This window comes from Quercus suber, unplaced genomic scaffold (genome assembly GCF_002906115.3).
Source record: "Quercus suber isolate HL8 unplaced genomic scaffold, Cork oak 2.0 scaffold_91, whole genome shotgun sequence".
NCBI lineage: Eukaryota > Viridiplantae > Streptophyta > Magnoliopsida > Fagales > Fagaceae > Quercus > Quercus suber.
In genome coordinates this window covers 1,352,841-1,380,702 of record NW_027069556.1, presented here as the reverse complement: position 1 = coordinate 1,380,702, position 27,862 = coordinate 1,352,841, and the positions used below count along the sequence as shown (strand labels likewise).

General features: G+C 31.2%; 2 protein-coding genes across 2 annotated transcripts; one reads left to right on the top strand and one right to left on the bottom strand.

Annotated features, from left to right (window-relative positions):
• Positions 1–3,183: 3,183 nt before the first annotated feature.
• On the top strand, positions 3,184–4,383 carry LOC112010589 (probable carboxylesterase 9). Its single transcript, XM_024042934.2, has one exon. The coding sequence runs from the start codon at positions 3,409–3,411 to the stop codon at positions 4,381–4,383; it is 975 nt and encodes a 324-aa protein (XP_023898702.1). The 5' UTR covers positions 3,184–3,408.
• Positions 4,384–17,226: 12,843 nt separating this feature from the next.
• LOC112010582 (alpha-1,3-mannosyl-glycoprotein 2-beta-N-acetylglucosaminyltransferase) lies at positions 17,227–26,331 on the bottom strand. The gene is made up of 19 exons (XM_065774391.1): positions 26,047–26,331; positions 25,797–25,847; positions 25,610–25,697; positions 24,689–24,751; positions 21,610–21,644; positions 21,440–21,516; positions 21,306–21,351; positions 21,094–21,156; positions 20,708–20,774; positions 20,569–20,637; positions 20,398–20,467; positions 20,227–20,288; positions 19,992–20,081; positions 19,804–19,898; positions 19,037–19,099; positions 18,898–18,936; positions 18,643–18,813; positions 17,852–17,979; positions 17,227–17,687 (listed from the first exon to the last, which is right to left on the bottom strand). The coding sequence occupies exons 1-18, from the start codon at positions 26,116–26,118 to the stop codon at positions 17,863–17,865; spliced, it is 1,338 nt and encodes a 445-aa protein (XP_065630463.1). The 5' UTR covers positions 26,119–26,331; the 3' UTR covers positions 17,227–17,687; positions 17,852–17,862.
• Positions 26,332–27,862: the final 1,531 nt, after the last annotated feature.

The following is a 27,862-nucleotide window of genomic DNA, read 5'->3' as shown; positions in this document are numbered from 1 at the left end:
ATTGGAGAGATGATTAGGAAACTTTGCGAATTTTTTATTTTGCAATAAGGGATAAATTATTTAATTTAATTTAGATTGATGTAGGTAAAACTTTTTTAGAAACGTGTTTGTAATATTATTTGCACAATTTTTGTAGTTATATGGCTTCAAAAGGCATCCTTGTTAATTTGAATATGGGAAATAAATTGGATGGGAACGATTATGAAATCTAGCATCATAAATTCCAAGATGTCCTAAATGAACACGATCGAGGTCTTGAAGAGCCTAACCCGTTAATTATCTGACCCTAATTAAGGTGATATCGAACAACATCATCATGATTTTATTAAGTCCAAATCTTCTGTTCCACTTTTCATACTCTACTCTATACTCTACCAATAAAAATTTGCCACATGTTTACCTAATTAATTAAATACTATCATTAATACTTTTATTGGTAGAGTATAGAGTGGAGTAAGAAGAGTATGATAGAAAATTTGGACTCGATTTTATTGCCTTCGAGAGTTGGCTTTAGAAATATCAAAGCAAACACTTACAATATTCCCTCCATCCTAATTTGTTTATCTTGTCAACTTTTTAAGAGAACATCATTTATTATCTTATCTGTTGTATAAAAATATATAAGTTTCCAAAATTACCCTTAAATAAATTTATCAAAAATAGTTTTAGAAATAAAGTAGAGTCATAATAGAAACATTAGTAAATTAATAGTTTTTAATTTTAGAAATAGGACAATATTTTAGAACATCCTAAAATGAAGTAGATGATAAACAAATTAAGACGAAGAGAGTATTATGCAATACATGAACAATGATGTGATTGGTGAGCCGGAGGAGTATCAAATACCTCAAGAGATGTGGAAAGCACTTAAGATGAGGTATGGTGGGACTTCAGCCTTTAGGTATGATGAGAAGTAAAATCTGGCCAAACTACAAATAGGTAATTTGTAATAATTTTTTTATATATTATATTTTAAACTTTGGTCATTTTGTAATATAAAAAAGTACGTCTAGTAAGTTGCAATTGGTAAAGGATAAGAGGATTAAATCAATTGAACCACTTTTTTTTTTATAAAGGAGTTGGATGGAGACCAAATATTAAGAAGAATACAATAAACCCATCTTTTACTAAATCGGGCTAAATAAAGACATTAGGATTTAGATTGAAGCATTAAATTAGACAGGTAATGGGCAAATAATTTGTTAATTTCAGTCAGATCAATGAAAAAAATCCAACAAAGAAACGAGTAATCGTAAACTAAACGATTGAGAGAGAGAGAGAGAGAGGAAAGACTCGGTCTTGCAAGTGAATTTGGACCGATTTCAAAAGTCTTGGCTAAGAACGGAGGGATATGTAGTGGGCAGGTTTGGTGAGTCGTATGTTTCTCCCTCCTCCTACCATTGGGTCCATGATGGGATTAAATTTGGTATTTTGAAGTCCATTTGCGTCGCATGTGACTATTTCATAAGTATAATAATAGAAGACTAGCAGAGTTATTAATGATTTGGCTCTTACCTAAAATTTAGGAAGTAAATTGACTAAAATAAAAGTTCAAGGTTTGTCATGGTTACTATTCTAAAGTTCAAGGGATGTAAGAGTATTTTTCTCCTAAATAGTTGAAATAACACAATACATGGGAGGCAAGCACAAAAATCAAAATTTGCATTTGTATTACAGGATTTTGAATCAACACATTTAAACATTAAAAAAATGCTACTAAAATTTAACAGCAATTTATAATTTGAGTTTTAAGGATTTTACTAAAAAAAAAAAACTATTAGAATTTGACATGACATTTAACATATAATTATTTTTCAATTTGCATGTTAATAAAGCTTAAATCCATCCAAAAAAATTCCATAAATGAACAAAAAAAAAGGTCATTTGATTTATTAGTATTAACATAATGGGAAAAGTTAGTTATTGATTTTTTTTATTGTTTAAAATATCATTTCTATAAAAAAAATAAAAAATATTTTAAACTAGTTTTTTTATTAAAAAAATTCTAAGTGCATATAAGAAAATTTTAAATTTTATTATAATATAAATCTATCATATCTGAAAATTCCAAAAAAAAAAAAAATCAAATACCAAGTCAAAAGTTCAAACACATCCAAATCTTTTAACCTACCTATTATGCCATTAAACAGTTACTAAATGAGTTATTCTAGAGAAAAGAGAGAGAAAAAAAAAATTCAAACACATTCAAATCTTTCAACACACTTATTACGCCACGAAATGGTTACTAAATGAGTTATCCTAGAAACACAACAATCACATTTAAATCTTTCAACCCACCTATTACGCCATTAAACGGTTACTAAATTGGTTTCTTTAGTTACACAACAAACTTTCAAACATATCCAAATCTTTCAACATGCCAATTATGTCATTAAACGGTTACTAAATGAGTTATTCTAAAAACACAACAAAATGTTGCAATATTTTATTACATCACGAAATGGTTACTAAATGAGTTATCCTAGAAACACAACAATCACATTCAAATCTTTCAACCCACCTATTACGCCATTAAACAGTTACTAAATTGGTTTCTTTAGTTACACAATAAACGTTCAAACATATCCAAATCTTTCAACATACTAATTACGTCATTAAATGGTTACTAAATGAGTTATTCTAAAAACACAACAAAATGTCGCAATATCTTTATAACGAGTAAGGTGTTAACCTATAATAAGTCAAAGTAAATTAATGAAATATAATATAATAAATTATATCAAGACTTATCACAACTCAAAAACAAGGATATTATTGTAAAACTGGTGTAAAATTATACTGTGTCCTTAGACTTTCTCTTGTTAAATTTAAAACTAACTCCTTGGACTTTATCTTGATAAATTTATAACTAATTAACCGAATCCCTTTTATTTGTCCCCTCTAATGTTCTCCTAAATCCTTGTTCCTTCCTTTAAAATTAGGCACTTACCCAAAAGTTTCCCTAAACTAACTGAAAATTTTACTCCATCTGTAAGTAATTTTCCAAATTTGAAATAATTTTTTTTTCAAATCTTGGACGTTTGAAACCACAATGCTATAGGATTTTTTTTTTTTCTTGTTCCACCCTTAAATAAGACTCACACACCAGATGCTGTTTTTGCCCAGCTAATACACTATTCTGTACAGCATTAGAAAATTTCAAACCTCAAAATACCCTATTTTTCTTCGTTGCAAACCCGGATTTTCACGTGTTTCTGTAGTATATATCCAACTTCCCCCACCATTATCTTTTCTTAACAATAAAAAATTCAACACCAAAATTTTCATTTTCTTGAAACATTTATTATTCAACGTAGAAAACCCTGAACTGTTCTACATCATTTGCCAGAAATAAGTATTAAAAAAAAAAATAAAAAAAAAACTAATAACATCTTTCATTCATAGATTATGTTGACAGATTTGGATATAGACCCATATGACCACTTCGGAATTGGTCGCAACCCTGATGGCACTATCACTCGATATTTGAACTTCCCAAGGATCAAGGCAAGCCCTGTGGCCTCTCATGGTGAGCCTGTGGTTTCCAAAGATCTCACTCTCAATCCCAAAAACAAAACCCGGGTTCGAATCTTCATACCAACGTCCAAACTGTGTTCTTCAAAAGATGAGGATACAAGGATTCCCATCATAATTTTCTTTGCGGGTTCTGGATGGATCTTAACCAACTGGGACTCTGCCCTTGTCCATTCACAATGCTCGACGCTCACAGACCAAGTTCATGCCATTGTTGTCAATGTTGGATATCGCCTTGCCCCAGAGAATAGGCTGCCAGTTCAATATGAGGACGCAATGGATGCGGTTCTCTGGGTTAGAGAACAAGCTTTGGATCCAAATGGTGAGCAATGGATTAGAGAAAACGGAGATATTTCGAGGTGTTATCTGCATGGAAGTAGCAATGGTGGCAACATAGTATTTTTCACTGCATTAGAAGCAACGAGAACGGAGTTGGAGCCGTTGAGGATTGCTGGGAATATAATGAACCAACCCTTGTTTGGTGGGATGGAAAGGACTGACTCAGAGACACAAAGCTGTGAGGACCCTGTGTTGCCCTTGTGTGTACAAGATATGTTCTGGGAGCTAGCGCTGCCAGAAGGTGAAGATAGGGACATGTGGTGTTGTAATCCAATGGTGGAGGGTCCACACACAAGCGCCATTAGCAAGCTTGGTAGGTGCCTTGTGATTGGGTTCACTGGGGACCCCATCATGGATCGGCTACAGGAGTTTGTAGCCATGTTGGTGAGTCATCGGGTCCCGATCGAAGCGCAGTTTAACCATACCGGGTTCCATGGCATCGACATGGTAGATCCAACGAGGGCAAATGCTCTTGTGGAAATGACTAAAGAATTCATAAACAAACCGTGAGCTCAATGTTACTAATGTAAATTTGTTCTTAATTAGCCAGTGATTTTAAGTGTTCTACTTGTTTTTTAGTTTCTTCTCAAAAAAAAAAAAAATCTTGTATTTTAGTTGATGAAAGAGAGAGAATGTATGAATGTGGGTGATTCATTTTATGCAAAGGTAAAAAAAAAATATACCAAGTTTATTTCTTCCAAATGGTGAAAGAATCTCCTCCAATTAATTTATTAGCTGTTCAAATGTTCATCCATATATGTATTTTAATTACTCGAATAAGTCACATTATCCATAATTTCCTGTTAAATATGGATAATAGTAATAGAGATATGATTAGGAGGAAACTTTGCAATTTTTTATTTTGCAATATATATATACACACACACTAGTTTCATCGCACGCGCTTCATGCATGCAATGAGGCTTTTATTTTTAATTTAGTGAAAATATTGGTCTTAGTAGTCATATTTTATAGTTAAAAAAAAAGTTTTTATTTTTTATATATAATTTTTAGAACAAAGCTTAATTACAAAATTAGTTGTAGCATAAGATTATAATCTTACTCAATATCTTTTTATTGGAGACAAATTTTGACAAATTCACCGTTGGATTACATCTTCTTCTTATATCCTCCATACTTGCAAAATTTCTAAAAAATGAAATATCAATAATTATGTCATCAATAAATTATTTAAATTGCAAGTTTTTATAGTTTAAATTTATGCACAAAATATAAGCTTATAAATCATATAATATATATTATCCGATTGACACAAAATTTGACATGTATATTAAGAGCGTAAAAAATATGTAATTCAATAGTTAGATTTTCAAAATATTTAATAATGTTAATTTTGTTGAGTAAGGTTGTAATCTTAACCTACAACTAATTTTGTAGCTAAATTTTGTCCTAATTTTTATTTTAAGAATCTAATTTATAAGTGGATAAAGTAATTTGAAAATCAACATGAGAATAACCCTATTTTTTAGATAATGTTTTAGTAAGAGTTAAAGTTATATTTTACCAATTTTCCTTTAGTTTTGTTTTTACATAAACATAAGGGTGTATGGGCATTTTTGAATTTAAAAAAAAAAATGAGGATCTCAAACAAAGAAAGTCCCTTAAATAGTAGTATATATATAAAGCTAAGAAAAAAAAATTCAAATAGAGCCTTTAATTAGTGTCCAATTTTGTGCTATGTGTCTCTAATTTCTTCTTAATTTTGGTGTCAAATGAGTTATTCAACACAAAATACAGTGAGGTTTTTTTTTTTAGTTTTAATACATGAATTTACACTATTGTGAGAACGAGAGATCCAAAAGTTTTTTTTTTTTTTTTTTTGAGAAATAATTACAACATGTTGCTAACCCCGCAGCTCGAATACTTTCCCCCCTAGCACTTTGTGTATAGAGATGTGCCAATTCAACTACAAGGTCTTTGGCAAAATGAAATAAAACTTAAAGAGAATATAATTTTTTTAAATCTTGGGGCCAAGTGACCTTCATTCATATTGCTTAGTGTGGAAACCAAGATGAATATTTCATCATCACAATTATAAAATGTTTTCGTGTGTAAACACAAGTTACATACTAATTTATATATATAATAATAGGTGACACTGTGAAAAACTCAAATTAGAATTCCAAATTAGAGTTTCAATTTTGCGCCATATATCTTAAATTATTTATTCTTAAAAAGTTTTATTTCTTAATTTTAGAATCAAATGTAAGACCACATCATAAATATTTATCCAAGTGAGTTATTAAGTACAAAAACCAAAAAGTCTAGAATAAATTAATCGTAAAAAAAAAAAAAAAAAAAAAAAGTGTTTCACAATATTTTTTTTTTTTTTAAATGAACAATTTACATTTTATACCCAATAATATCTTTAAACTTTTTTTAAAGAGTTAACAAAATATAAAAATGATTATCAATAGTATTTAAATTATATATATAAGAATTATATTATGCATCTTTTTGTATTTTTGAGTGTATCCATGCATATGCATAGGGTTACAAGCTATTATATATTTAAAGCTAAAATTTAGAGAAAAATCAATTAGATTTCAATTATGGGCTAATTTTGTGTCATGTGTCCATTTAAGTTTTTAAATCTTTATGCCAAATGAGTTAATAAATGCAAAATACTAAGAGTTCAATATATTAATGAACTATAAAATAAAAATAAGAAACTAGTCATATATCTACTCATGAAAAATCACCACACAACAAAGGTTACCACATGTTCTATGTTATTAAAAATTAGAAGAAGAAAAAAAAGAGCATAAGTAGTATTAAAATAGGGCAAGAATTTTAACATGCAACTAATTACATTCACTTTTTTCTAATAATTTGACAAATTATATATATTTTTATGATAAAAAACCATGTTTATTAATTTTTAAATGTATCTATGTGCATGCATGAGTTACAAGCTAGTAAGGGATAAATTATTTAATTTAATTTAGATTGACGGAGCAAATCTTTTTTAGAACATGTGTATAATATTACTTACACAATTTTTGTAGTTATATCTTATATGGCTTCAAAAGGCATCCTTGTTAATTTGAATATGGAAGATAAGTTGAATGGGAATGATTATGAAATCTAGCATCATAAGATCCAAGATGTCCTAAATGAACACGATCGAGGTCTTGAAGACTCTAACCCATTAATTAGCTGACCCTAATCAAGGTGATATCGATCGAACAACTTCATCATGATTTTATTGCCTTCGAGAGTTGGCTTAAGAAAAATCAATGCACACACTTTACAATATTATGCAATACATGCACAATGATGTGATTGTTGAGACGTTGGAGGAGTATCAAATACCTCAAGAGATGTGGAAAGCACTTAAGACGAGGTATGGTTGGATCCCACCATACCGGACTTCAGCTAGCCATTAGACCATGCAGGTTGGCCATTAGATCTACAAGATGCTCTCTAAGCATACCAAGAAACAAAATATAGGAGAGAAAAAGGTACTCTCTAACTTAATTAGTTTCCCATTGTGTTTTTGCAACCATTCAAGTTATGGTTGTTCATTCTTCTCCTATATGGATTATAGACTCACTCAACATGCAACAATCAAGCATGTAGCGTGGGACTAGGTCAAATTTGTGAAATGCCGTTGGATACCCAAATAGGATAACTAATAACTTAATTATTAATTTCAACGGACAGGTCTATTAATAAAAGTGAACATATATAGCTAGTAATAAGACATGAGCTCCATGTTTTAATTACATTCTTAATAAGAAAATAGTCCAAAATTGAGGATGAAAAAAAGAACTAATAAATTGAAATCCATATATATATATATATATATTGATACAAGATAAAAATTTTACTATAAGCACTTAATATTTGTGAAGTGACCATCGTGCTAAAGGTGCACGGTGATCCAAATATTTATCTTAACACATATCTTTAATAAGTAATAATTAGTTCCAAGATCCAACTAACTGCCAAAAGATCTATTGATAAAAGTGAACTTTGAAAAATGACGAAGGGAGCATGCATCCACTGATTCATCTTCGATAACCTCAACACTCCTCAACTCTTTGCTCTTCACGTTGTATACAAACAACTGTATCATGACTTCTACTGAATAAGAGTGCACACTATGGTATATTGCAAGAGGTAAGAAATTATCATGAACGAAACTCTTCAAACTTGTTGACTTGCAGATCACCGATGAAAGGCGTAATGTATATTGCTTGATCCAAATAGGTTTAAGTTCATCCCAACCCTTCAAGATCCAAAAATCAAATTTATCCTTGGAACTTGGATTAGCATAACAAAGAAATCCATTGAAAGCTAATAACTTGCATTTGAAGAATATTGTCATGTTGCACAAGCTGGGTTTAGATGGCAACTCAATTCTTTTCCCAAGCTTCTCACTTGATATGTCTATTGTTGATACATATGCCATCAGATTTGTTTCAGTTTTTGAAATCCAATTCAGAGCCCCATTACACACAACTCTACCAAAGTCTACTGTGGGATAAATTGGAAAGTTTACTAGGAAAGAGAAGCTCAATTCCCTCCAAGTAGGAGCTTCATTTACTTCATCATCATTACTATCCAGAACATATATATAGCACTTCACAATATGATTACGCAAACAAAAGCAAACGACCTTGTACTTTTGGATGGAAACATCATGTACCAATGAATAGTAGTTTCTTGAACTCGTTAGTGGCACCAGAGGGATGGTGATCATTTGGTCATTGCTATTATTATAGACGTGGAGATTGCTATAATTTGTAGATTTGTGAAGTATCAGCCCATTATAGGCATCTTCAATTCGAAAAAATGTGCACCAGGAATTTTCTAATACTTTACCTGTCAAATTGCCATTGTTGACATTCAAAACTAAATATTGAAGCCGAAGAAATTTTCTAATGATGAATACTTGCTTAAATTTGTGTACGAAGTTTGGATCATAAATCATTCTAAACCAACTTTTGCAAACCCTCGATAAGGCTTTCTGCTGGCAGTCTTGCTAATATTTCCATGACATCTTTACCCAAAGAGCAATTTTCATCTGCTATGTGAGAATGTGATTCATTTTCCATGATCAGCTTTACTATTGAAGTTTTCACTGCAATTTAAAAATGTAAATAAAAAAAAAATTTTAAAAAAAAGTATGAGCTACAAATGTTAAATTTCCGATTATCCCAAAAATTTAAACTATTAAAAAAATGATGAGTTTAATCACTTAACCATAATTCTAACACTCCCCCTCACTGATAGGTCTAAACTTCCTCTTAATAAGTGAAGGTCCAACAAGTGGGAATTTAACATATTAAATAGGAGATAGAGTGAAAACAGGGATCAAACTCAAGATTTTCTGCTCTGATACCATGTTAAATTATTAATTGTTCCAAAAACTTAAGCTATTGGGAAATTATGAGTTTAATCACTTAATCATAATTCTAACAACAAGAAACCAATTTTAATTATGTTGACTACCTTTCTTATAATACCCTTTTGCTATGTTTCACACCAAATTTTAAAAATTTATTAATAAAAGAAATAAGAACTTTGATTAGTTAAAATGAAGGCAAAAAATAGGTTTTTATTTTTATTTTTTAGGCATAGTGGGGCAAGGGGGAGCGATAGAACCAGAAACATGATGCAATACAAATAATGACATTAGTCATGGGTTATCACTTAACCCCTTAGAGCATTCCCATTGGGTAATGCAAACAAAAAAAAACACTAAAACTCTGTATGGGTGTTGCTATTGCATTATTTACTTTTAAAGATTACTGTAGTGTTGTGTATCTTTGTGAAAACTAATATTTTATACTCTCTCCTTCGATTTGTCTGAGAAGAAGAAAATAACAATAAAAAAGTACGTGGGATAAAAAGAAAATATATTATTTTAGTGTGATAGATTTTAAAATAAAAAATGGAATGTGGGGTGTGTTTTTAAAGTGACAATATAAAATAAATAAAATGTGTTTTAATAGTACAAAATGCATATTTTTTTAAAGAAGCTAATAGAAATGCTCTAAGATAGATATGAACTAATCATTATGAACTTTCCATTTATAGGCTATAATGAACTCCATATATTTTGATATAAAGTTATATGAAAAATTAATTGAGTTAACATAAATTTAAGAGAAAAATAACAAGTTTAATAAATTCAATAACCATTTTCTTTAGAAGATGGAAAGTCTTTAGCTAGAACCCCATAAGAATAACCTCCCAAAATAAAACATCTCCACACACATATACACTTAAATTAGGCAAGAGTAGAATTTCTATCTTGTATAAAAAAATGTAAAAAAAAATATATGCAATTGGAATTACCCATATTTATAACTATACAACAACAACAAAATTCTGTTTTGGTTGAAAATGACTAAGGAAGGGAGGTATCTAGCACATGAAATATGATCTTAGTATCATTAATAAGGGAGGAGGTTTTGAATCAAGATTCTCTTTGAAGAAGAAGCTGGTAATGTCACTAAACTACAAGACCCTTGGACATTCTTCGACCCTTGGACATTCTTCAACACTTTTCCTAAACGATAAATCATAAATAAAAATAAATTATAGTCCATTAAAAAGTTTAAAAATGCATACCTGTTCTTCTTTTTTTTTTGTTTTCTTGATACAAGCCCATACTAGTGCTATTCTGTCTAGAAGGGAAACTATAGGGAAAGAGACGAACAATAGATTTGGCATCCTTGGCACCTCAGTATGTTTAGAAGATCTTTTTTTGTTTTATGTGGTGATTTTTTACTTTCTAAAATTTTCTCATTTTAGAAAATTATATTTGCACTCATTGCCAAAAAAGGAAAAAAAAAAAAAAAAAAACCTGTCAAATTGCCATTGTTGACATTCAAAACTAAATATTGAAGCCGAAGAAATTTTCTAATGATGAATACTTGCTTAAATTTGTGTACGAAGTTTGGATCATAAATCATTCTAAACCAACTTTTGCAAACCCTCGATAAGGCTTTCTGCTGGCAGTCTTGCTAATATTTCCATGACATCTTTACCCAAAGAGCAATTTTCATCTGCTATGTGAGAATGTGATTCATTTTCCATGATCAGCTTTACTATTGAAGTTTTCACTGCAATTTAAAAATGTAAATAAAAAAAAAAATTTTAAAAAAAGTATGAGCTACAAATGTTAAATTTCCGATTATCCCAAAAATTTAAACTATTAAAAAAATGATGAGTTTAATCACTTAACCATAATTCTAACACTCCCCCTCACTGATAGGTCTAAACTTCCTCTTAATAAGTGAAGGTCCAACAAGTGGGAATTTAACATATTAAATAGGAGATAGAGTGAAAACAGGGATCAAACTCAAGATTTTCTGCTCTGATACCATGTTAAATTATTAATTGTTCCAAAAACTTAAGCTATTGGGAAATTATGAGTTTAATCACTTAATCATAATTCTAACAACAAGAAACCAATTTTAATTATGTTGACTACCTTTCTTATAATACCCTTTTGCTATGTTTCACACCAAATTTTAAAAATTTATTAATAAAAGAAATAAGAACTTTGATTAGTTAAAATGAAGGCAAAAAATAGGTTTTTATTTTTATTTTTTAGGCATAGTGGGGCAAGGGGGAGCGATAGAACCAGAAACATGATGCAATACAAATAATGACATTAGTCATGGGTTATCACTTAACCCCTTAGAGCATTCCCATTGGGTAATGCAAACAAAAAAAAACACTAAAACTCTGTATGGGTGTTGCTATTGCATTATTTACTTTTAAAGATTACTGTAGTGTTGTGTATCTTTGTGAAAACTAATATTTTATACTCTCTCCTTCGATTTGTCTGAGAAGAAGAAAATAACAATAAAAAAGTACGTGGGATAAAAAGAAAATATATTATTTTAGTGTGATAGATTTTAAAATAAAAAATGGAATGTGGGGTGTGTTTTTAAAGTGACAATATAAAATAAATAAAATGTGTTTTAATAGTACAAAATGCATATTTTTTTAAAGAAGCTAATAGAAATGCTCTAAGATAGATATGAACTAATCATTATGAACTTTCCATTTATAGGCTATAATGAACTCCATATATTTTGATATAAAGTTATATGAAAAATTAATTGAGTTAACATAAATTTAAGAGAAAAATAACAAGTTTAATAAATTCAATAACCATTTTCTTTAGAAGATGGAAAGTCTTTAGCTAGAACCCCATAAGAATAACCTCCCAAAATAAAACATCTCCACACACATATACACTTAAATTAGGCAAGAGTAGAATTTCTATCTTGTATAAAAAAATGTAAAAAAAAATATATGCAATTGGAATTACCCATATTTATAACTATACAACAACAACAAAATTCTGTTTTGGTTGAAAATGACTAAGGAAGGGAGGTATCTAGCACATGAAATATGATCTTAGTATCATTAATAAGGGAGGAGGTTTTGAATCAAGATTCTCTTTGAAGAAGAAGCTGGTAATGTCACTAAACTACAAGACCCTTGGACATTCTTCGACCCTTGGACATTCTTCAACACTTTTCCTAAACGATAAATCATAAATAAAAATAAATTATAGTCCATTAAAAAGTTTAAAAATGCATACCTGTTCTTCTTTTTTTTTTGTTTTCTTGATACAAGCCCATACTAGTGCTATTCTGTCTAGAAGGGAAACTATAGGGAAAGAGACGAACAATAGATTTGGCATCCTTGGCACCTCAGTATGTTTAGAAGATCTTTTTTTGTTTTATGTGGTGATTTTTTACTTTCTAAAATTTTCTCATTTTAGAAAATTATATTTGCACTCATTGCCAAAAAAGGAAAAAAAAAAAAAAAAAAACAGAGTGTTAGAATTAAAAACTTGACCTAGAACTTATCTGGGGTACATGTCACACTATTGGGAAAATCTAGAGAGAGAGATTGTACGGCTGAGTTTAATTACAACACCCTTGCAAGTAGGGCGAAGGGTTTTGACCACAGCACATATATGTATGTCATTGAACAGGGTAGTTGTAAAAACGAGTATGGAATTGGTTGTGGTACTAGAAATCCAGAATTACTCTATTTATCAAAAATTTCATGGGATAATAGAATATTTCCCAGCTTTGAGAAATTATGTGGAAAAAAAAAAAAAAAGAGTTATAAGTACTATCAAATTTACTGTAAAATAAAAAAAAAAAAAAGATTTATGAGCTCATGTTATAGTGAATATAAGTAGTGCCACGTCAACAACATAATAATTTAAATAAATAAAAAAGAATAATAAAATAACTTAGTTATCAATTTGTCAAATGTTTAAAATTTCACACATGATTTTGAAAGATTAATATAATAATAAAATTTGTAATATCCCTAACATAACTCTTTTTTCTTCGAAATCATTGGGAGCCAAAACTATAGGTTGAAACTCAAAAAAACAAAAAACATTTTTTTTATATTTTTGTGCTAATTGTCAAATCCTACAATTTCAGGAATTTCCTTATGAGATCCATAAAGAGCTCTCTTTAGTCTTGACTCTAAAGCCTCATCCTTTTTAATATGGTGGTTCATAAATTATAACCCTTCGTGAATCTATCGTGGTGAGGTATTATAACATAAAAGAATATAATGTTATTTTATTACATAATATAATATGACTTGAGTAATTTAGTGTTTATTATTTTATTTTTTTATTTTTTTTTAATTTACTGTAAAATAAAAAAAAAAAAAAGATTTATGAGCTCATGTTATAGTGAATATAAGTAGTGCCACGTCAACAACATAATAATTTAAATAAATAAAAAAGAATAATAAAATAACTTAGTTATCAATTTGTCAAATGTTTAAAATTTCACACATGATTTTGAAAGATTAATATAATAATAAAATTTGTAATATCCCTAACATAACTCTTTTTTCTTCGAAATCATTGGGAGCCAAAACTATAGGTTGAAACTCAAAAAAACAAAAAACATTTTTTTTATATTTTTGTGCTAATTGTCAAATCCTACAATTTCAGGAATTTCCTTATGAGATCCATAAAGAGCTCTCTTTAGTCTTGACTCTAAAGCCTCATCCTTTTTAATATGGTGGTTCATAAATTATAACCCTTCGTGAATCTATCGTGGTGAGGTATTATAACATAAAAGAATATAATGTTATTTTATTACATAATATAATATGACTTGAGTAATTTAGTGTTTATTATTTTATTTTTTTATTTTTTTTTTATTTTTTTCTTCTCATATTATTTTCTATAATTTTCATAGTATTCTCTCTCTCTCTCTCTCTCTCTCTCTCTCTTGCTTTTTTTATTCTTTCTTGCAACTCTACTTTATATTGATGGATCATTGTGATTTTTAAAACTTTATTTTGGTTCCATACATTTTGTTTTTGTATTTTTTAGTTCCCATTACAAGTAGTATCTCTATTTCTCTTATAATTTCGTTTTGATTTTTGTTTGAGTTAGTACTTAATTATTTTGGAAGTAAGAATCTGAGTTTATATCAAAACACAATCTTGACTATGCTAATTACAGATAGACATTCAATCCATTTTGGTCTGTTTCAGTCCACTTCATCTATTTGGTCTAATTCGGTCTACTTTAGTCCACTTCGGTCATTTTAGTATACTTTGGTCAATTTAGAAAGATTTGGTCTATTCGGTCTAGTTTGATCCATTTGAATCACTTTGCTCAATTTTGGTCCATTTGGTCTTCTCCGGTCCTGTTCGATCAACTTCCGTCCAATGCAGTCCATTCAATCCACTTTGATTTATTTGGTCCATTTGGTCTATTTCTAATCACTTCAATATAATTTGGTGTGCCTATTTAAGAATGGAAAAATACAACTTTGGGTTGAGAGTACTATTAATTATTTGAATAATATCAATTGTAATTATATAAAAAGTTTGGTTATCATGATAATCTCCTTAAAAGAATTAGAATTTGAATAATAACTTTGAAACTTAAAAATTTTAATTGTACCAAAAGAAACTGGGAAAATATAATGTATAATAACAATAGTTAGAAAAATGTTGATCATTTCAAAAAAGAATAATATCGATCAAAAATGTTAAAAAAAAATTATTATTATTATTAAATTGTATATTTGTAAAAATAGAGTGATGGAAATTACTTTTTGAAATTATTTAATTTTTAGGGAGAAAAAATTATGTACAATAAAATTTAAAGAATAAATTATACATATTCAGTACAAGTTTCTTATGAGTTTTGATTATCATATTCAGTATAAATTTATTTAAACAAAAATCATACATACATACTGTACGGCCCTGTGATATCCAAGTCCGTTTGGGCCTTGGACTATGGATCAATAGCATGGCCCAAAGGCCCAACCTCCATTCTGCCCAAATCCCAACCCAAACCCACAAAAGCTATGAGCCCAAAGCTGAGTGTTACTCGAAGGCCTAAAGAGCAGGCAGCCGACGCTAGCTCGCATCTTGCCTTGCCACGTGGTCCTTGCTCGGCAAGTCGTCCCCGAGCAAGGTTGCGGTAGTTCGGTCACACCACCCTTTACGTGCCCGACAGTGCCTTAGGAAACATCGTTGCCGAGCACATCTGCTGAAGTGGGAACCATTTCTAAAGCCATTCTCACCTAAACACCCACTTACAATTAATGACATTGGACCCCTCATCACACTAGTTTTGGAAGTAATCATAATCACCCCGCTAATAATTGGCTATAAATAAGAGAAGCTAGAGAAGGGATGGGGGGATGGAAAGATTCGAGGGAAAAAGAAGGAAGTGACGTAGAGAGAGAGAAAAATGATCTCATTGAGTCTCTGTGCCGAGAACAACCCAAAGTAGGAAATCCAAACCCACTATACAAATAAGTTGTGAGTCCAAGCGAGACCCAGCCCAATAGCCTCATTTTAGGCGTGCACACATACATACATACATACATACATATGTGTGTGTGTGTGTGTGTGTGTGTGTGTGTGTGTGTGTGTGTGTTGCTTGAAAGTAATGACTTTAAAACAAATGAATAACTACCTTAAAGATTAGATTATATTCATAGCCTTCATATTAGAAAGACTTTCACTTAAATTTAGCTGAACCAAAATGATTTGAAATGTTACATTAATATGACTCAACAATTATGTAGTAACAATAAATGTTATGTTTAAAATTTCAGATATTACAAATTTGAGATTTATATATTTTTTAATAAATTTAGATTTAAAATAGGTATTCTTAACCCAAACATGTCTTTTCCCTATATGTAACTCCACAAAAATGGACCAAAGTGGACCAAAATGAACCAAATTGGACCAAATGAACCAAAGTGGACCGAATGGATGGAATAAGACTGAATGGGAACAAGTTGGACCGACATGGACCGAATAAGACTGAAGTAGACAGAATAGGATCGAAGGGGACCGAATAAAAATGAATGGACTGATTAGGACTAAAGTAGACATAAGGACAGAATAGGAACAAATTGGACTGAGGTGGACCGAATAGAACCAATGTGGACAGAATGAATCGAATAAAACCAAAGAGGACCAAATGGTCCGAATAGGACTAAAGTAGACTAAAATGGACCGATTAGGACTAATGCGGACCAAAGTGGTCCTAATAAAATCGAAATGGACGGAAGAGGACATAATGGACCAAATTGGACTTTTGAATATATATCATTTTTATTGCATTTTTAGGACTCATATTTCTAATTTTTAATGTCTATTTTTTTTGTATTTTTTTAACTCAAAACTAGAGAATTTAGCTCAAATATAATAAAATTTCATATTTTTCAACTCAAAAATTATGAAAGAAAAAAAAAAAATTTTGAGCTAAACTTGAAAAGACAACATTTAAAAAGAATCAATTTAAAGCTCAATCAATCCAAAATGAATCAAAGGGGACTGAAATTAACCCAGTGAACCAAATTGGACGGAATGAGACCAAAGTAGACCTAATTTGATCAAATAGAAATTTTTTAAATTTTAGAAAGAACAAATTATTTTCAACAAATTTTAAAGAAAAAAAAATTATACATTATATTATAAATTACAAAATAATTAATTATTTATTTCCACACATCGCATGAGTCTTCAACTAGTTAAATTAATATGATGATCCTACAATTTATATAGTACTTCTCTGACTTTCGGGAAAACCATGAAATACAAGTAATAATAATAAAGCACGCTAGCGTTTGAAACACCCTTGCAACTTGCAAGTAGTGAGCTGTGACTTCTGATTGGAAGAAAAAAAAATTTTTTTTTTTTTTTGGCTACTAATTGCCAAATCCTACAATTTCAGGAATTTTTTTATGAGATCCATAAAGAGCTCTCTTTAGTCTGGAGTCTTGACTCGAAAGCCTCATCCTTTTTAATATGGCGGTGCATAAATTATAACCCTTTGTGAATCTATCGTGTTGAGGTTCATTTGATATCAAAACTGCGCAGTGTCAACAAGTACATCTGATGCCACAAATCAACAATTAGGATTACATTCTCATATTGTGGCTATCCATCAAAGAAAATAAAAGGGCTTAAATAAAAACTGAAAAAGTATACACTTATAAGTCATGGCATCTTCTTGCCTATATATTAAGACCATCTGCAAATGTTTAAACCTCTGGAGATAACCACCTTGACGAGCGCAAAGATATGTGTCTGCTACATTAAGTTGTTAAATGTGTCAATTACAGAAGTTGGTATTGCTGTTGAGAAACTCAACCTGTGAACTCGGGGCCAGATCCTTTAGTGTAAATGGTGCTGTATATCTAATTGTAACAGTGCCCCGTCTAGTTTGAAAACAATTCTTTTGCCTGGACTCAATTGTCTATCCCAGTCAAAATATTCTCTCCCCATAAACTCTGTCCATTAAAATGAGAGACAATCGTTCATGCCAATTAATAAATAAGAACTCATCACTAAGTTACTCTCAAAAAAATTTCAACAGTTTTAAGCAACCAATATTGAAGGTGGTTCTGGTGAAGTTACAAGACAATAATGAAGTGTACGTGGTCACTACACTAACCTGTTTTTGCATCAAGCACCTTCAATACCAAGCTGCTTGAGGGAATCTGGACCAACAAGGAATACACGCCTTGAGGTTTGGTACCGGAAAACAACTACTCCTTTATATGCTGTCCTTGGTATACCATCCTGGAAAAGAGTAAAAGCAAGAAGATAAGCACGGCATAAGCTTTTATGAAAAAGCAGCAGAAAAATCAGTTTCAAATAAAGATAATACAACTATACAAGCAAATTTGCAAGTTGCAACAACACATAAAGCCAAAGAGGCCAGATTAAAATAATTCAGCTAGTATTCTGTCACTGTCAATGTGCTAGTTTCCTAGTGCAAGTATAGGAGTGTGTGAGAGAGAGTGAGATCAACTCCAACTTTTCATTGTTTCCTTATGTCAAGGTGAAAACAAAACTACAAAAGCACCATTAGGTTCATTACCACACACTTGATTGCATGCAACATTCAAAATAGACCCAAAACATTACAAGTCAGACTGACAATAATAGCTAGGCAAAAAGGAATTATCCAACCACTCGATAATAAGAATGCCAAAGAGGATTTCAAAATCTTTTGAATACCAAGTTCATCACTTCCTCTGTGCAATGATAACAGTAATTGTATGCAATTATTTAGCTTAAAAACTCTGCTATTATTAATCAAAGCTCTAGCACTAACAAAGTCGATGGACAAAACAGGAATTATCCACCATATCATCCACTATATTCAAATAAAATCAAACATTTTAGTCCCCATATGAGTATAAATGAAAGGAAATGTATGCCATAACCGTGAGGGATTACCTTCCACTCTTCAAAAATTCCAAACTGGTTTGCGATGCGTTCAAACTCTGGTTGGTCTTTGTACTGTATTCTTACATCACCGTCTATATTATATGCCTTCAGAACAACATCTGTTCCGCGGACAGGTTTAGCCTTTTTCACCATGTCACCAAAGTACTTTGTGAACTTCTCCTAAGAAGATTAGAGGATATTTTATATAACCATAAATGTAACAAAGGCTGCAGTCACTTCAAAAAGAACTAAGATATATTTTACCTCCATCAAGTAGCTCAAATCCATGGACTTCCAGTCAACCTTTTGGAAAGAAAAGGAAAAATCTTTAAAATTTAAAATGTAAAAGAAACGAGTACTAAATCAAACAAGACAGAATAATCAAAGAGAAATTGGTACTAACCTGGACATCATTAAGCTTAATTGGCTCAAGGTATTGTTTAAAAAACTGCCCCATACTAGAACCCTGCAAGAAATCACGTAAAGACTTCAAAAGAAATCCATAATAAATCCACATTGATAAAGACAGCTGCATCCACATTTTTTCAATGGTTAAGTTATGCACTCAGAGGGTTTTGGACCCAAGACCTCACCCTAGACCTTGCTCTTACAAGGGAATGAGGTGCCATTTGAACTAGAGCTCATTGGCATGGCTGCATGCACTCTAGGTTTACTTTAATCACTGAGTTAAGTCACTAATATTCCTCAGGTGAAACAACAAAAATCAGCACAGCATTTAGCATCAAACTTTAAATGGTACTTCAAAATTCTGAAAATGAGTGATTTTCAAATAAAGATTCAAAACAAGTAGACATCTAACAGTATATTATCCATTAAAAAAATTTGTTGACTGCATATAACCAGGTTGAATTGTCCATTGTAAACGCACAAACATTTAATTCACTATGTTAATTTCCTGAATATATGCTGTTGCAAGGAACAATTTTAACTGTCTAAGAAGATTTGGTGGCATCACTGATAAATTTCAAGTATTTGACTGCATGCACATATAATAATATACATTCACTGACTAAATATTCCAATACATGCTTGCGTTATCAGCAAACCTGAGGTGGGGGATAATGAAAACCTAAAAACCAAATAATAATAATAATAATAATAAATAAATAAAAATAAAATAAAAACCTTAACACATAAATCAATACATACATGCTCACCAAAATTGTAGGTTCTGCACACTTCTGGACGAATAAATTGTCGACCTTTGTGATTCTCTTTTAACCTCAACCAGTCATCCCAGTAAGTAAGGTTTTGTTAAAGAAAATTTTAAACAGAGATGCATCAATATGTATGGATAGTTGGATCCAAGCACAAAAGTAAATTAAAACAAGGATATGCCTTAGGCCATTTTGGAGACAGCTCATCCCATATAGATCTAGTCAGCATCCACCCAAGTCCAGGAAAGAAATTTGAACGATAGAGCGCATCTGCAGAGCACATCAAATAGCAGATCAAGCAAACAAAAAGTACAGGAAAGTTCTGTTTCAATAATTATCAAAATATTATTTAAACATTAGCAAATAAAATGTCTAATCAATGAATGATACTAAAAGGGGGATGAAAAGAACTTACAAGGATCATGCACAAACTGCTTTTGTCCATTGTCATTCCATGAGGAAACAGCCATTATGGACCTAGCATGGTTCAAAATCAAAAAACATGATAAAATCAATTTTGGAAGTATAACTCAAATAAAATGATATCCATCATTTAAAAGTTTTGAGTTCTCCCGGAAGACAGTACTTATCCTTGTCGAGGAGTGCTGCTGCAGCCTCAAAATAATCAAAAAAGTCGGGTGCAATTTCCATATCATCTATGCACAGAGATATTATTTTATCAGTATACACTTCTTCCACAAACTCAAAGGAATATTATAAGAAGTGAAAGAAAAAAAATAAAGCAACAATGTTTCACCTTCAAGTATGATTACTCGGCTTAAGTTATGCTTATAGAACAATTCATCCAATGCCCATTTGTAATGACCTAAAAATAAGCAAGTACATAAGCAGTGAAGTTTATAGAAGTTATCAAAGAAGGAGCAAGATATCCTTACGAGCAATTTTATAGTATGCAACCATCTCTCCAGGCCTTTCAGTTTCCACTGGTTCAGAATCCAAGTGCTGCAGTGAAATGAAGTCAGTGTTCAAGGTAATCTGGACAGCTCTCAAGTTAAGGCTATTCCTAAGGACATAAGTTGATGGTTGAACATTAAAATCACTTTCTAATTAAAAGTATATGAGTATACCAACAAAATCAAATCTTTATATAACATGATAAACTTGTCTCATGTTCATTTAAAAGCACTGCCAAGGAAAATTTTCTTTGAAGATATTTGATATATACAGGACAGACATCTACATGTTCGACAGTTGCAAGAAATCCCTACTATCCAGTGGTATTTGACCACGAAAAACAACTTCACAAATGCACAACAGTTACCTGCATATATGTCAGCTGATCATAACTCAATGCCTTACTTTTAACATCTGGATGTTTTCCATCCTGAGAGAAAATAAAAGCCACCATGCTTGGTGATGAGTCTCTTCAAAACCACAGCTTAAGTAAGAACATAGTTTTAAGGGCATCAAGCATGCCCATATCGCAAACCTTAATTTGTAAAACAGAAATAACAAGCCTATAAAGGTAAGTACCTGGGATACAAAGACAGGATACTTCAAAGCAACAGAACTTTGATATCTGGAAAATGGAGAATCATGCCAGAGGGTCAGCTGAAAATATGAAAAATTGAGTTAAAAGCACAAAACATAGAATGCAGTGAACATACTTTAAGACAGAATTAATTGTCCTCTCTAAATAATCTGCACGATTGCATGCCATAATCACAACTGCAGCCACCGGCACCTAAGAAGTTTGGCATACCAACTTGTCAGAAGGATTAGAAGCAAAGACCCGAAACAACAAACATAGTTAGAAAACATCATATTTCATCAGAACCTGTACTTTGTCGGTCAGTCTCTGTAGGCCCTTTACTGAAAATTTAACAAGAGAGGATGCTAAGTGCCTTGTGTCAAACAGGTAATTTCATATGATATCAAAATGACATAAAAGAAAAGAGCCTGAATGCAACAGCAAAGAAATCTACTCAATAATTTGGAGATTCACAAGTAAGAAAATCACCAAGTAACCAATTAATTTAAAAACAAAAAAATAAAAAACTAAAGTCGATTGGCTGTAAAGAGAGCAGCAAAGGAAATAAATCTGCACAATCCATATAAGACAAACATGAATAGAGAATTGCCAATGTCTTTCAAGGCTAAAGCATTCTTCCTTTTTTTTTTTGATAAGTAAAATGTTTATTTGAAGGAGAAGCTAGTATGAATTAGCAAAGTGCTCATTGAACCAGTGGCGGCCCCACCTTATGGCCAGGGCAGTCCCAGGACCACCCTGACCTGAAAAAAAAAATTATATAATAATTTAAAATTTTATATTTATTTACCTTTAAAAAAAATTTTGGGACCACCTTGAATTTTTTTTATGCTAATAAAATTAAATTTTGGTCCATAATTTGAGCAACTTAACAATATTTTGGGATCTTTCAAGCAAAAAGGAAAAACTCAAAAAAAAAAATATATAAATATATATATATATATATTTATAATAAAACTAATATAGGCTGGACAGTGGCTTGATTCCTTTGACTGAGCACATTGTCCAATACAACACAATTTTCAACCTTTTATTATTTTTTATTACAATATTATTTTTCCTCACCAAACATATATTACTTTTCATTTTTAATTACTTTTTTCTTAACCACACACGTCTCCTGTCTCCTCGATTTTTACACTTCTTACTTTTAAATTTTATCGCATTTTCATCTACACTTTTACATCTACGTTTTGCCTTCCTCCTTATTCGTAACTTCTGTGTCTTCTACCAGTACCAGTGCGGTGGTGCCTCTTCTCAAGTTTTGAGTCTCAAATTTCTCAATACGATTTTTTTTAGTTGTACAAGTACCTTTGTTCATTTCTTTTCTTTTCTTTTCTTTTTTTCCATTTGAGGTTTTTTGGATAACAGAATGCAAACTTGTTTTGATTTTAAGAACAATTTTTCTTTTTTTTTAAGCACAAACTTCATGCCGGCCGAATCTTAAATTTCGGCCGGTATTTACCGAAACACCCAAAATAAACCGGAATGACCCTAAATTTTTTCCAAAGTGGAATAGGATGGGTTACTATTCCAATTTGTTTACTGGCACAGTATTTTCCGGCTGTTACAGCCGGAACGGAATGGAATTAATAACATTGAATCAAACCTAATTACCTAAAGGCTAAAAAAAAATAAGATTGTGTAATTTATGCTTCCTAAGGAACACCCTAAACAAAATTCCTAGAGCCACAACTGCATTGAACCACTCCTAAATTATTACAATATGAGATTCAAAAGATCTAAAACTTTAGAAAAGATGATGCAGAGACACTACCCAATGTAGTCAAAGATCTTAACATAGATTGCATAACGGGCGTTATATGCCATTAAAAGTTCTATTGTTCCTCTCTTGCCAAATTGTCTACAAAACACATAATTGAACTGCTTTCCATATTTTCGAAACTCTTGTGACAATGAAATCTTCCTTGCCAACACTCTAGCATCTATTGCACAGTTTTTGGCATAACCCAAGCTACCTTGAGTTTAGCAAATAAAAATTACCAATATCCCAAGCCACTAAACAATGAAGTAAGAAGTGCTCAACTAACTCCGTACTATTCTTGCACTTAAAACACCAATCAAAAACCTTAAGACTTTGTTTTTGAAGATTGTCTGCCATCATAGTTTTATCCAAGTTATAAAAAATAATAATAATAATAATAAAAAATTAAAAAAAATTAAAAAAGAAAAAAAAAGAAGCAACTTTCTAAGATACTGTCCTCCATTAAAAATTGTACTCTTGTAGATTCTCTAAGAAAATCATTGTACTAACGTCAAACCCCAAACTTTCTATCCTTAGTCAAGCTCTAGGATAATTGATCCTCTTGTTATTAGACGCAAAGTTTGAATACTACAAATCAAACAGATTCTCCACAGAATCTAATTCTTAATCCTGAAAGGACCGTGTGAATTAAGGATTCCAATGCCATGTACCTCAATTATCAACAAGATACATTGCGATTGAGAAATCTTATCCATTATTAATCTAAACAAGTTAAGAAAGAACTCTTTGAGAGAGCAATCCTTACACCAAAGGTCAAAGCCAAGATGAACTCAGGAGCCATCTCCAACCAAAAACCTAATAAGTTCAGAAAAGTATTCCACACTCCTTTAATACTTTCCATAGACCCCTAACTACCACCTTTGTCCAACAGCCATGTTTCTCCATATTTGCAAAAATGAAATGTCACCAAAGATGTTCATTCTCAACTCCAAACCTCTGCAACCATTTCTTTAAAAGGGCTTGATAAAAGTACTCAATTTTCAAATCCCCAATCCTTCCCCCTCCATTGGTGAACATGCCTTACCCCCAATTCACTAGATGGAATTTAGAAACATTGCCCTGCCCTCCCCACTAAAAATCTCTCTTGAAGTTTTCTCAACCTTTTTAAATACAAATTGGTATCGTAAAGAATCACATGGAGTACGTAGGAAGGGAAGATAGTTCTCCCCGAATGCCTTTGAGAACGTGAACCCAGATTCATCAAATGATGAAGACATTTTTTTTTTTTTTTTTTTGGGAGGGGGGGGGGTGTGGGTTATGCATTGCCCTCTCTCAAAATTGGTCTTTGAAGCTCTTTTTATTTCAAATTAGCTATTTTCAGGTTTCCATCCTTTTGCCAGCAATTAAATCTGATTCGATATATTTGGGAAGGATTTACTTGTGTACATACATTTTTTAAAAGATTACACAACCTGAACATATATACATGCATGCTATGAAAGCATATAGGGAATCACTTAATCAATATCCACAAATTTTCAAAACAGCAATGATTATCAGATGTTATGCATGGGGAAGGAAATATTAGGAGATAAAATAGACTTAAAAACAAGAGTTATGTTTAAGTATTGATAAACACACTTTCAAGTTCTTCAACAAGGGCCTTCAGTTGTGCACAATCTTGCTCTCGGCGTTTCCTTTCTTCTGAAATAGAAGCAGTCTTAAAAGAATAAGTACCAATAAACTCTCTGTTAGTTATTAACAACTTAGACACAGAGAAACAGAGATAATAAAGCAATAAAAATAATCCTTGTCCAGATCCTTGTGAGGAACTACATATATGAAATGTTTTCATTTTTTGACAGGGGAACAACAACGGACAAAAAATAGCCACAGAATGACCATGCAATGCCCAAGGAAGATCAAACAATTATGCAAAATTGACTACCACTACCATGGGATCACGTATGTGTTATGTCATATGCGAGAAATTTATCTCAAGTGTTAAAGTTAAACATGTGCCATAATCATAGTGACAATATGACCCAAATCAAAACATGGATTTCATTCGATGACCTCCTGATTGCTTCAAAAGGATTTTAACAAAATTTCCCCAATACAAAAGCAACAACCCAGCCTTAGCCCTAATAATTTTGGAGTTGGCTATGGATCCTCAACAGACTAATCACAGTTAGCCACATGTATTGTTTTTCACCATTCTATCATATCCAAAGTCATACTCTCTATTACCTCCTTAATTAACATGTCCCAGTTACAATTCCAAATTAATCAGAAACATTTAATGTAACTCATATCTAGCTGATGGCCACATTCTTCAACCATTATGTGCGTCTGCTGATCACTTAATTACCCAACAACTTTAACACATTACAATCACCGAATCGTGACCAAACCAATGGCTCCCCATACTTTCTCATAGTCTACTACACATCTCTTGGAAAAGACCTTGTAAAACCAGTAACTGATGTGTGATGTTTCCTAAAACAAACATCTATAGCAATATCAAAATTACAAGAAAAAGAAACAAAACCACACACCCACCTTCAAGTGCCACAATTCGCCCTTGTTGCATGCTTATTTGATCAATTAGTAATCGCATTTGAGTCGTACAATGATTCTCTTCTTCAACCTTTCCCAAAAAAAAAAAAAAACAATCAATGTGCAACCCCATGATGATAAGTTTATACCCATAAAATTCTCTTTTAACAAGCATCATGATTAGACATACCGCAGCAGCAAGGCGATCAGCATATTCTGTTTGTGTAGCGAACAGTCTCATCTATTCAAAATCAAACCAAAAAAAAAAAAAAAAAAGGATTGAGAAAGCTAAAAGCTTTGTAACATAAATACCCACATTACGAAATTGTGAAATGAAAAGTCCTACTACTTTTTCAGAGAATATTATTGGCACAAAACAACAACAACAACAACAAAAGGAAGCAACTTGAGCGTGAATTCCGAGGAATCGATAGTGGTACCTGGATGTAGATGAAGGCCACGGCTGCAACGACGAGAAGGAAGCGATAGTCGCAGAGGACCATGTTCGCCATTTTTTTACTTTCTTTGAGAAAAATTGAATTTTTTTGATAAAAAATTTTACTATGAATTTGGAAGAACTAGAAGCTAAGCTAAAGCTAAAGCTTCCTCTGCAAAACAAAATACTTAGTTTTGTTTTGTTTACTTTTAGGAGATGGTTTAAGGTTCAGAATTTCATTTCTTTAGATCCGCGTGCGTTTACTCTCTCGACTTGGCTCTGAAGAGTCAGTCAATTCACTCTGTTTATTGCTACATTTTTATTTTATTTTATTTTTTTACAAACGATAGTACCAAAAAATTCACTTTGTTTTTTACTACATTTTTATTTTATTTTATTCTCCAATCACCCTAGCATATTTTTGTTGCGTTGGTCATTCAAAAATATAAGTGCTCGAGGGTGGAGAAAGGTAAGAGTCTGATTTCAAGTTTTACATACATATACATTTAAATTAAGGTATAGTAAAATTTTTATTTTATATTAAAAAAACTATTCTCCAATATGCAATTCTGTCTTATGCTCCAAGTTGGTCAAATATGTTCACAAGAGATTTAAACTCAAAATCTCATAAATATCATAAAACCTTAAGCTTTGCGCGTGTGATGAAGCTTTTCTTTTTTTTCTTTTTTGGTCTGATGTCATAATTTTTCTTTTTAAAAAAAATTGGATAAGTTTGTTTTTGAAAATATGGATTAATAAGGGATCCGGCTTCTATCCACTGGCCACTAGACCTATCAGGATACAAACACATGTCCAGTCATTAATAAGAAAGTGTTATATTTTGTAGACATTTTAAATAGAGTTAGAGATATATTTTAACTGGGTTGTTCTCAAGTTTTTTTCCCTCTATTCAACCTAAGAGATAATTCTGAACCATATAAAAATTCAGTTTAAAGAAGTGAATCATCTTATAGATAGTATAAATTACTACTTGCTAACATAGGCCACCTTCATCTTCTTACTTTCTTTTTCTTCTTTTTTCCTTTTTCTTTTTTAGGTTTTATTTTTTTATATATATAAGAGAAATATAATTTGGCCCATATACATTATTTTGTTCCCTAAAATTTATAAAGTAATAAAGTTTTATAAAATGAAAGTTATTGGACTTTAAAGTAAAACTAGAAATCGCACAAGTTTAAAAAATTAGCATTATTGCTCCCGTCGTTAATTTTTTTTAGTTAAAAATTATGCTTTAGTATATGACTCAATTCTATTTATTTGAGCAACTTGTAAATGCATCTATTTTTTTATATAAAAAACATTATTTGTTTTAGGTATAATATTGTAAAACAAAAACTAAAAATGAAATGATATCAACTACTATCAAACAAGCACGTATTTAAAATTCTAGCATTCCTTTTAAGATTAGATTTTATGACCTATTGACAATTAAATAATTTCAACTTGCACCATTTGAACCTTTTGCAGTAATATAGATATTTAATCTGTTGATATAATTTTGAAATTCAGAAATATAAAATATCTATGTAACTAGTTCTCTTTTTTTCTTTTTTCCTTTTTTTAATATAAGATAAAAATTCTATTCTATGTAACTATTTATGTAACTAGTTACAAAACAAGCACGTATTGCCTTGAGATTTTGTTTTAGTATAAGATTGGCCTAGATTCGACTTGAATTGGTTCAAATTTGAGTTCCTTGGCAACAAACAGTTGGATCTTGCACCAATGGATTCCTTTTCATGACACCAAGCTCTGTTATCTTTGTGGTGGAGAAGGTTGAGACTTCTCTTCTCAATCCA

Coding starts and splice junctions, on each gene's coding strand:
- LOC112010589 (XM_024042934.2), top strand. CDS start 3,409: ATGTTGACAGATTTGGATATAGACCCATATGACCACTTCGGAATTGGT.
- LOC112010582 (XM_065774391.1), bottom strand. CDS start 26,118: ATGGCGAACATGGTCCTCTGCGACTATCGCTTCCTTCTCGTCGTTGCA. Junction 21,352..21,439: donor ACAATTAATTCTGTCTTAAA/GTATGTTCACTG, acceptor TCCATTTTCCAG/ATATCAAAGTTCTGTTGCTT. Junction 20,775..21,093: donor ATCAGCTGACATATATGCAG/GTAACTGTTGTG, acceptor ATTTCACTGCAG/CACTTGGATTCTGAACCAGT.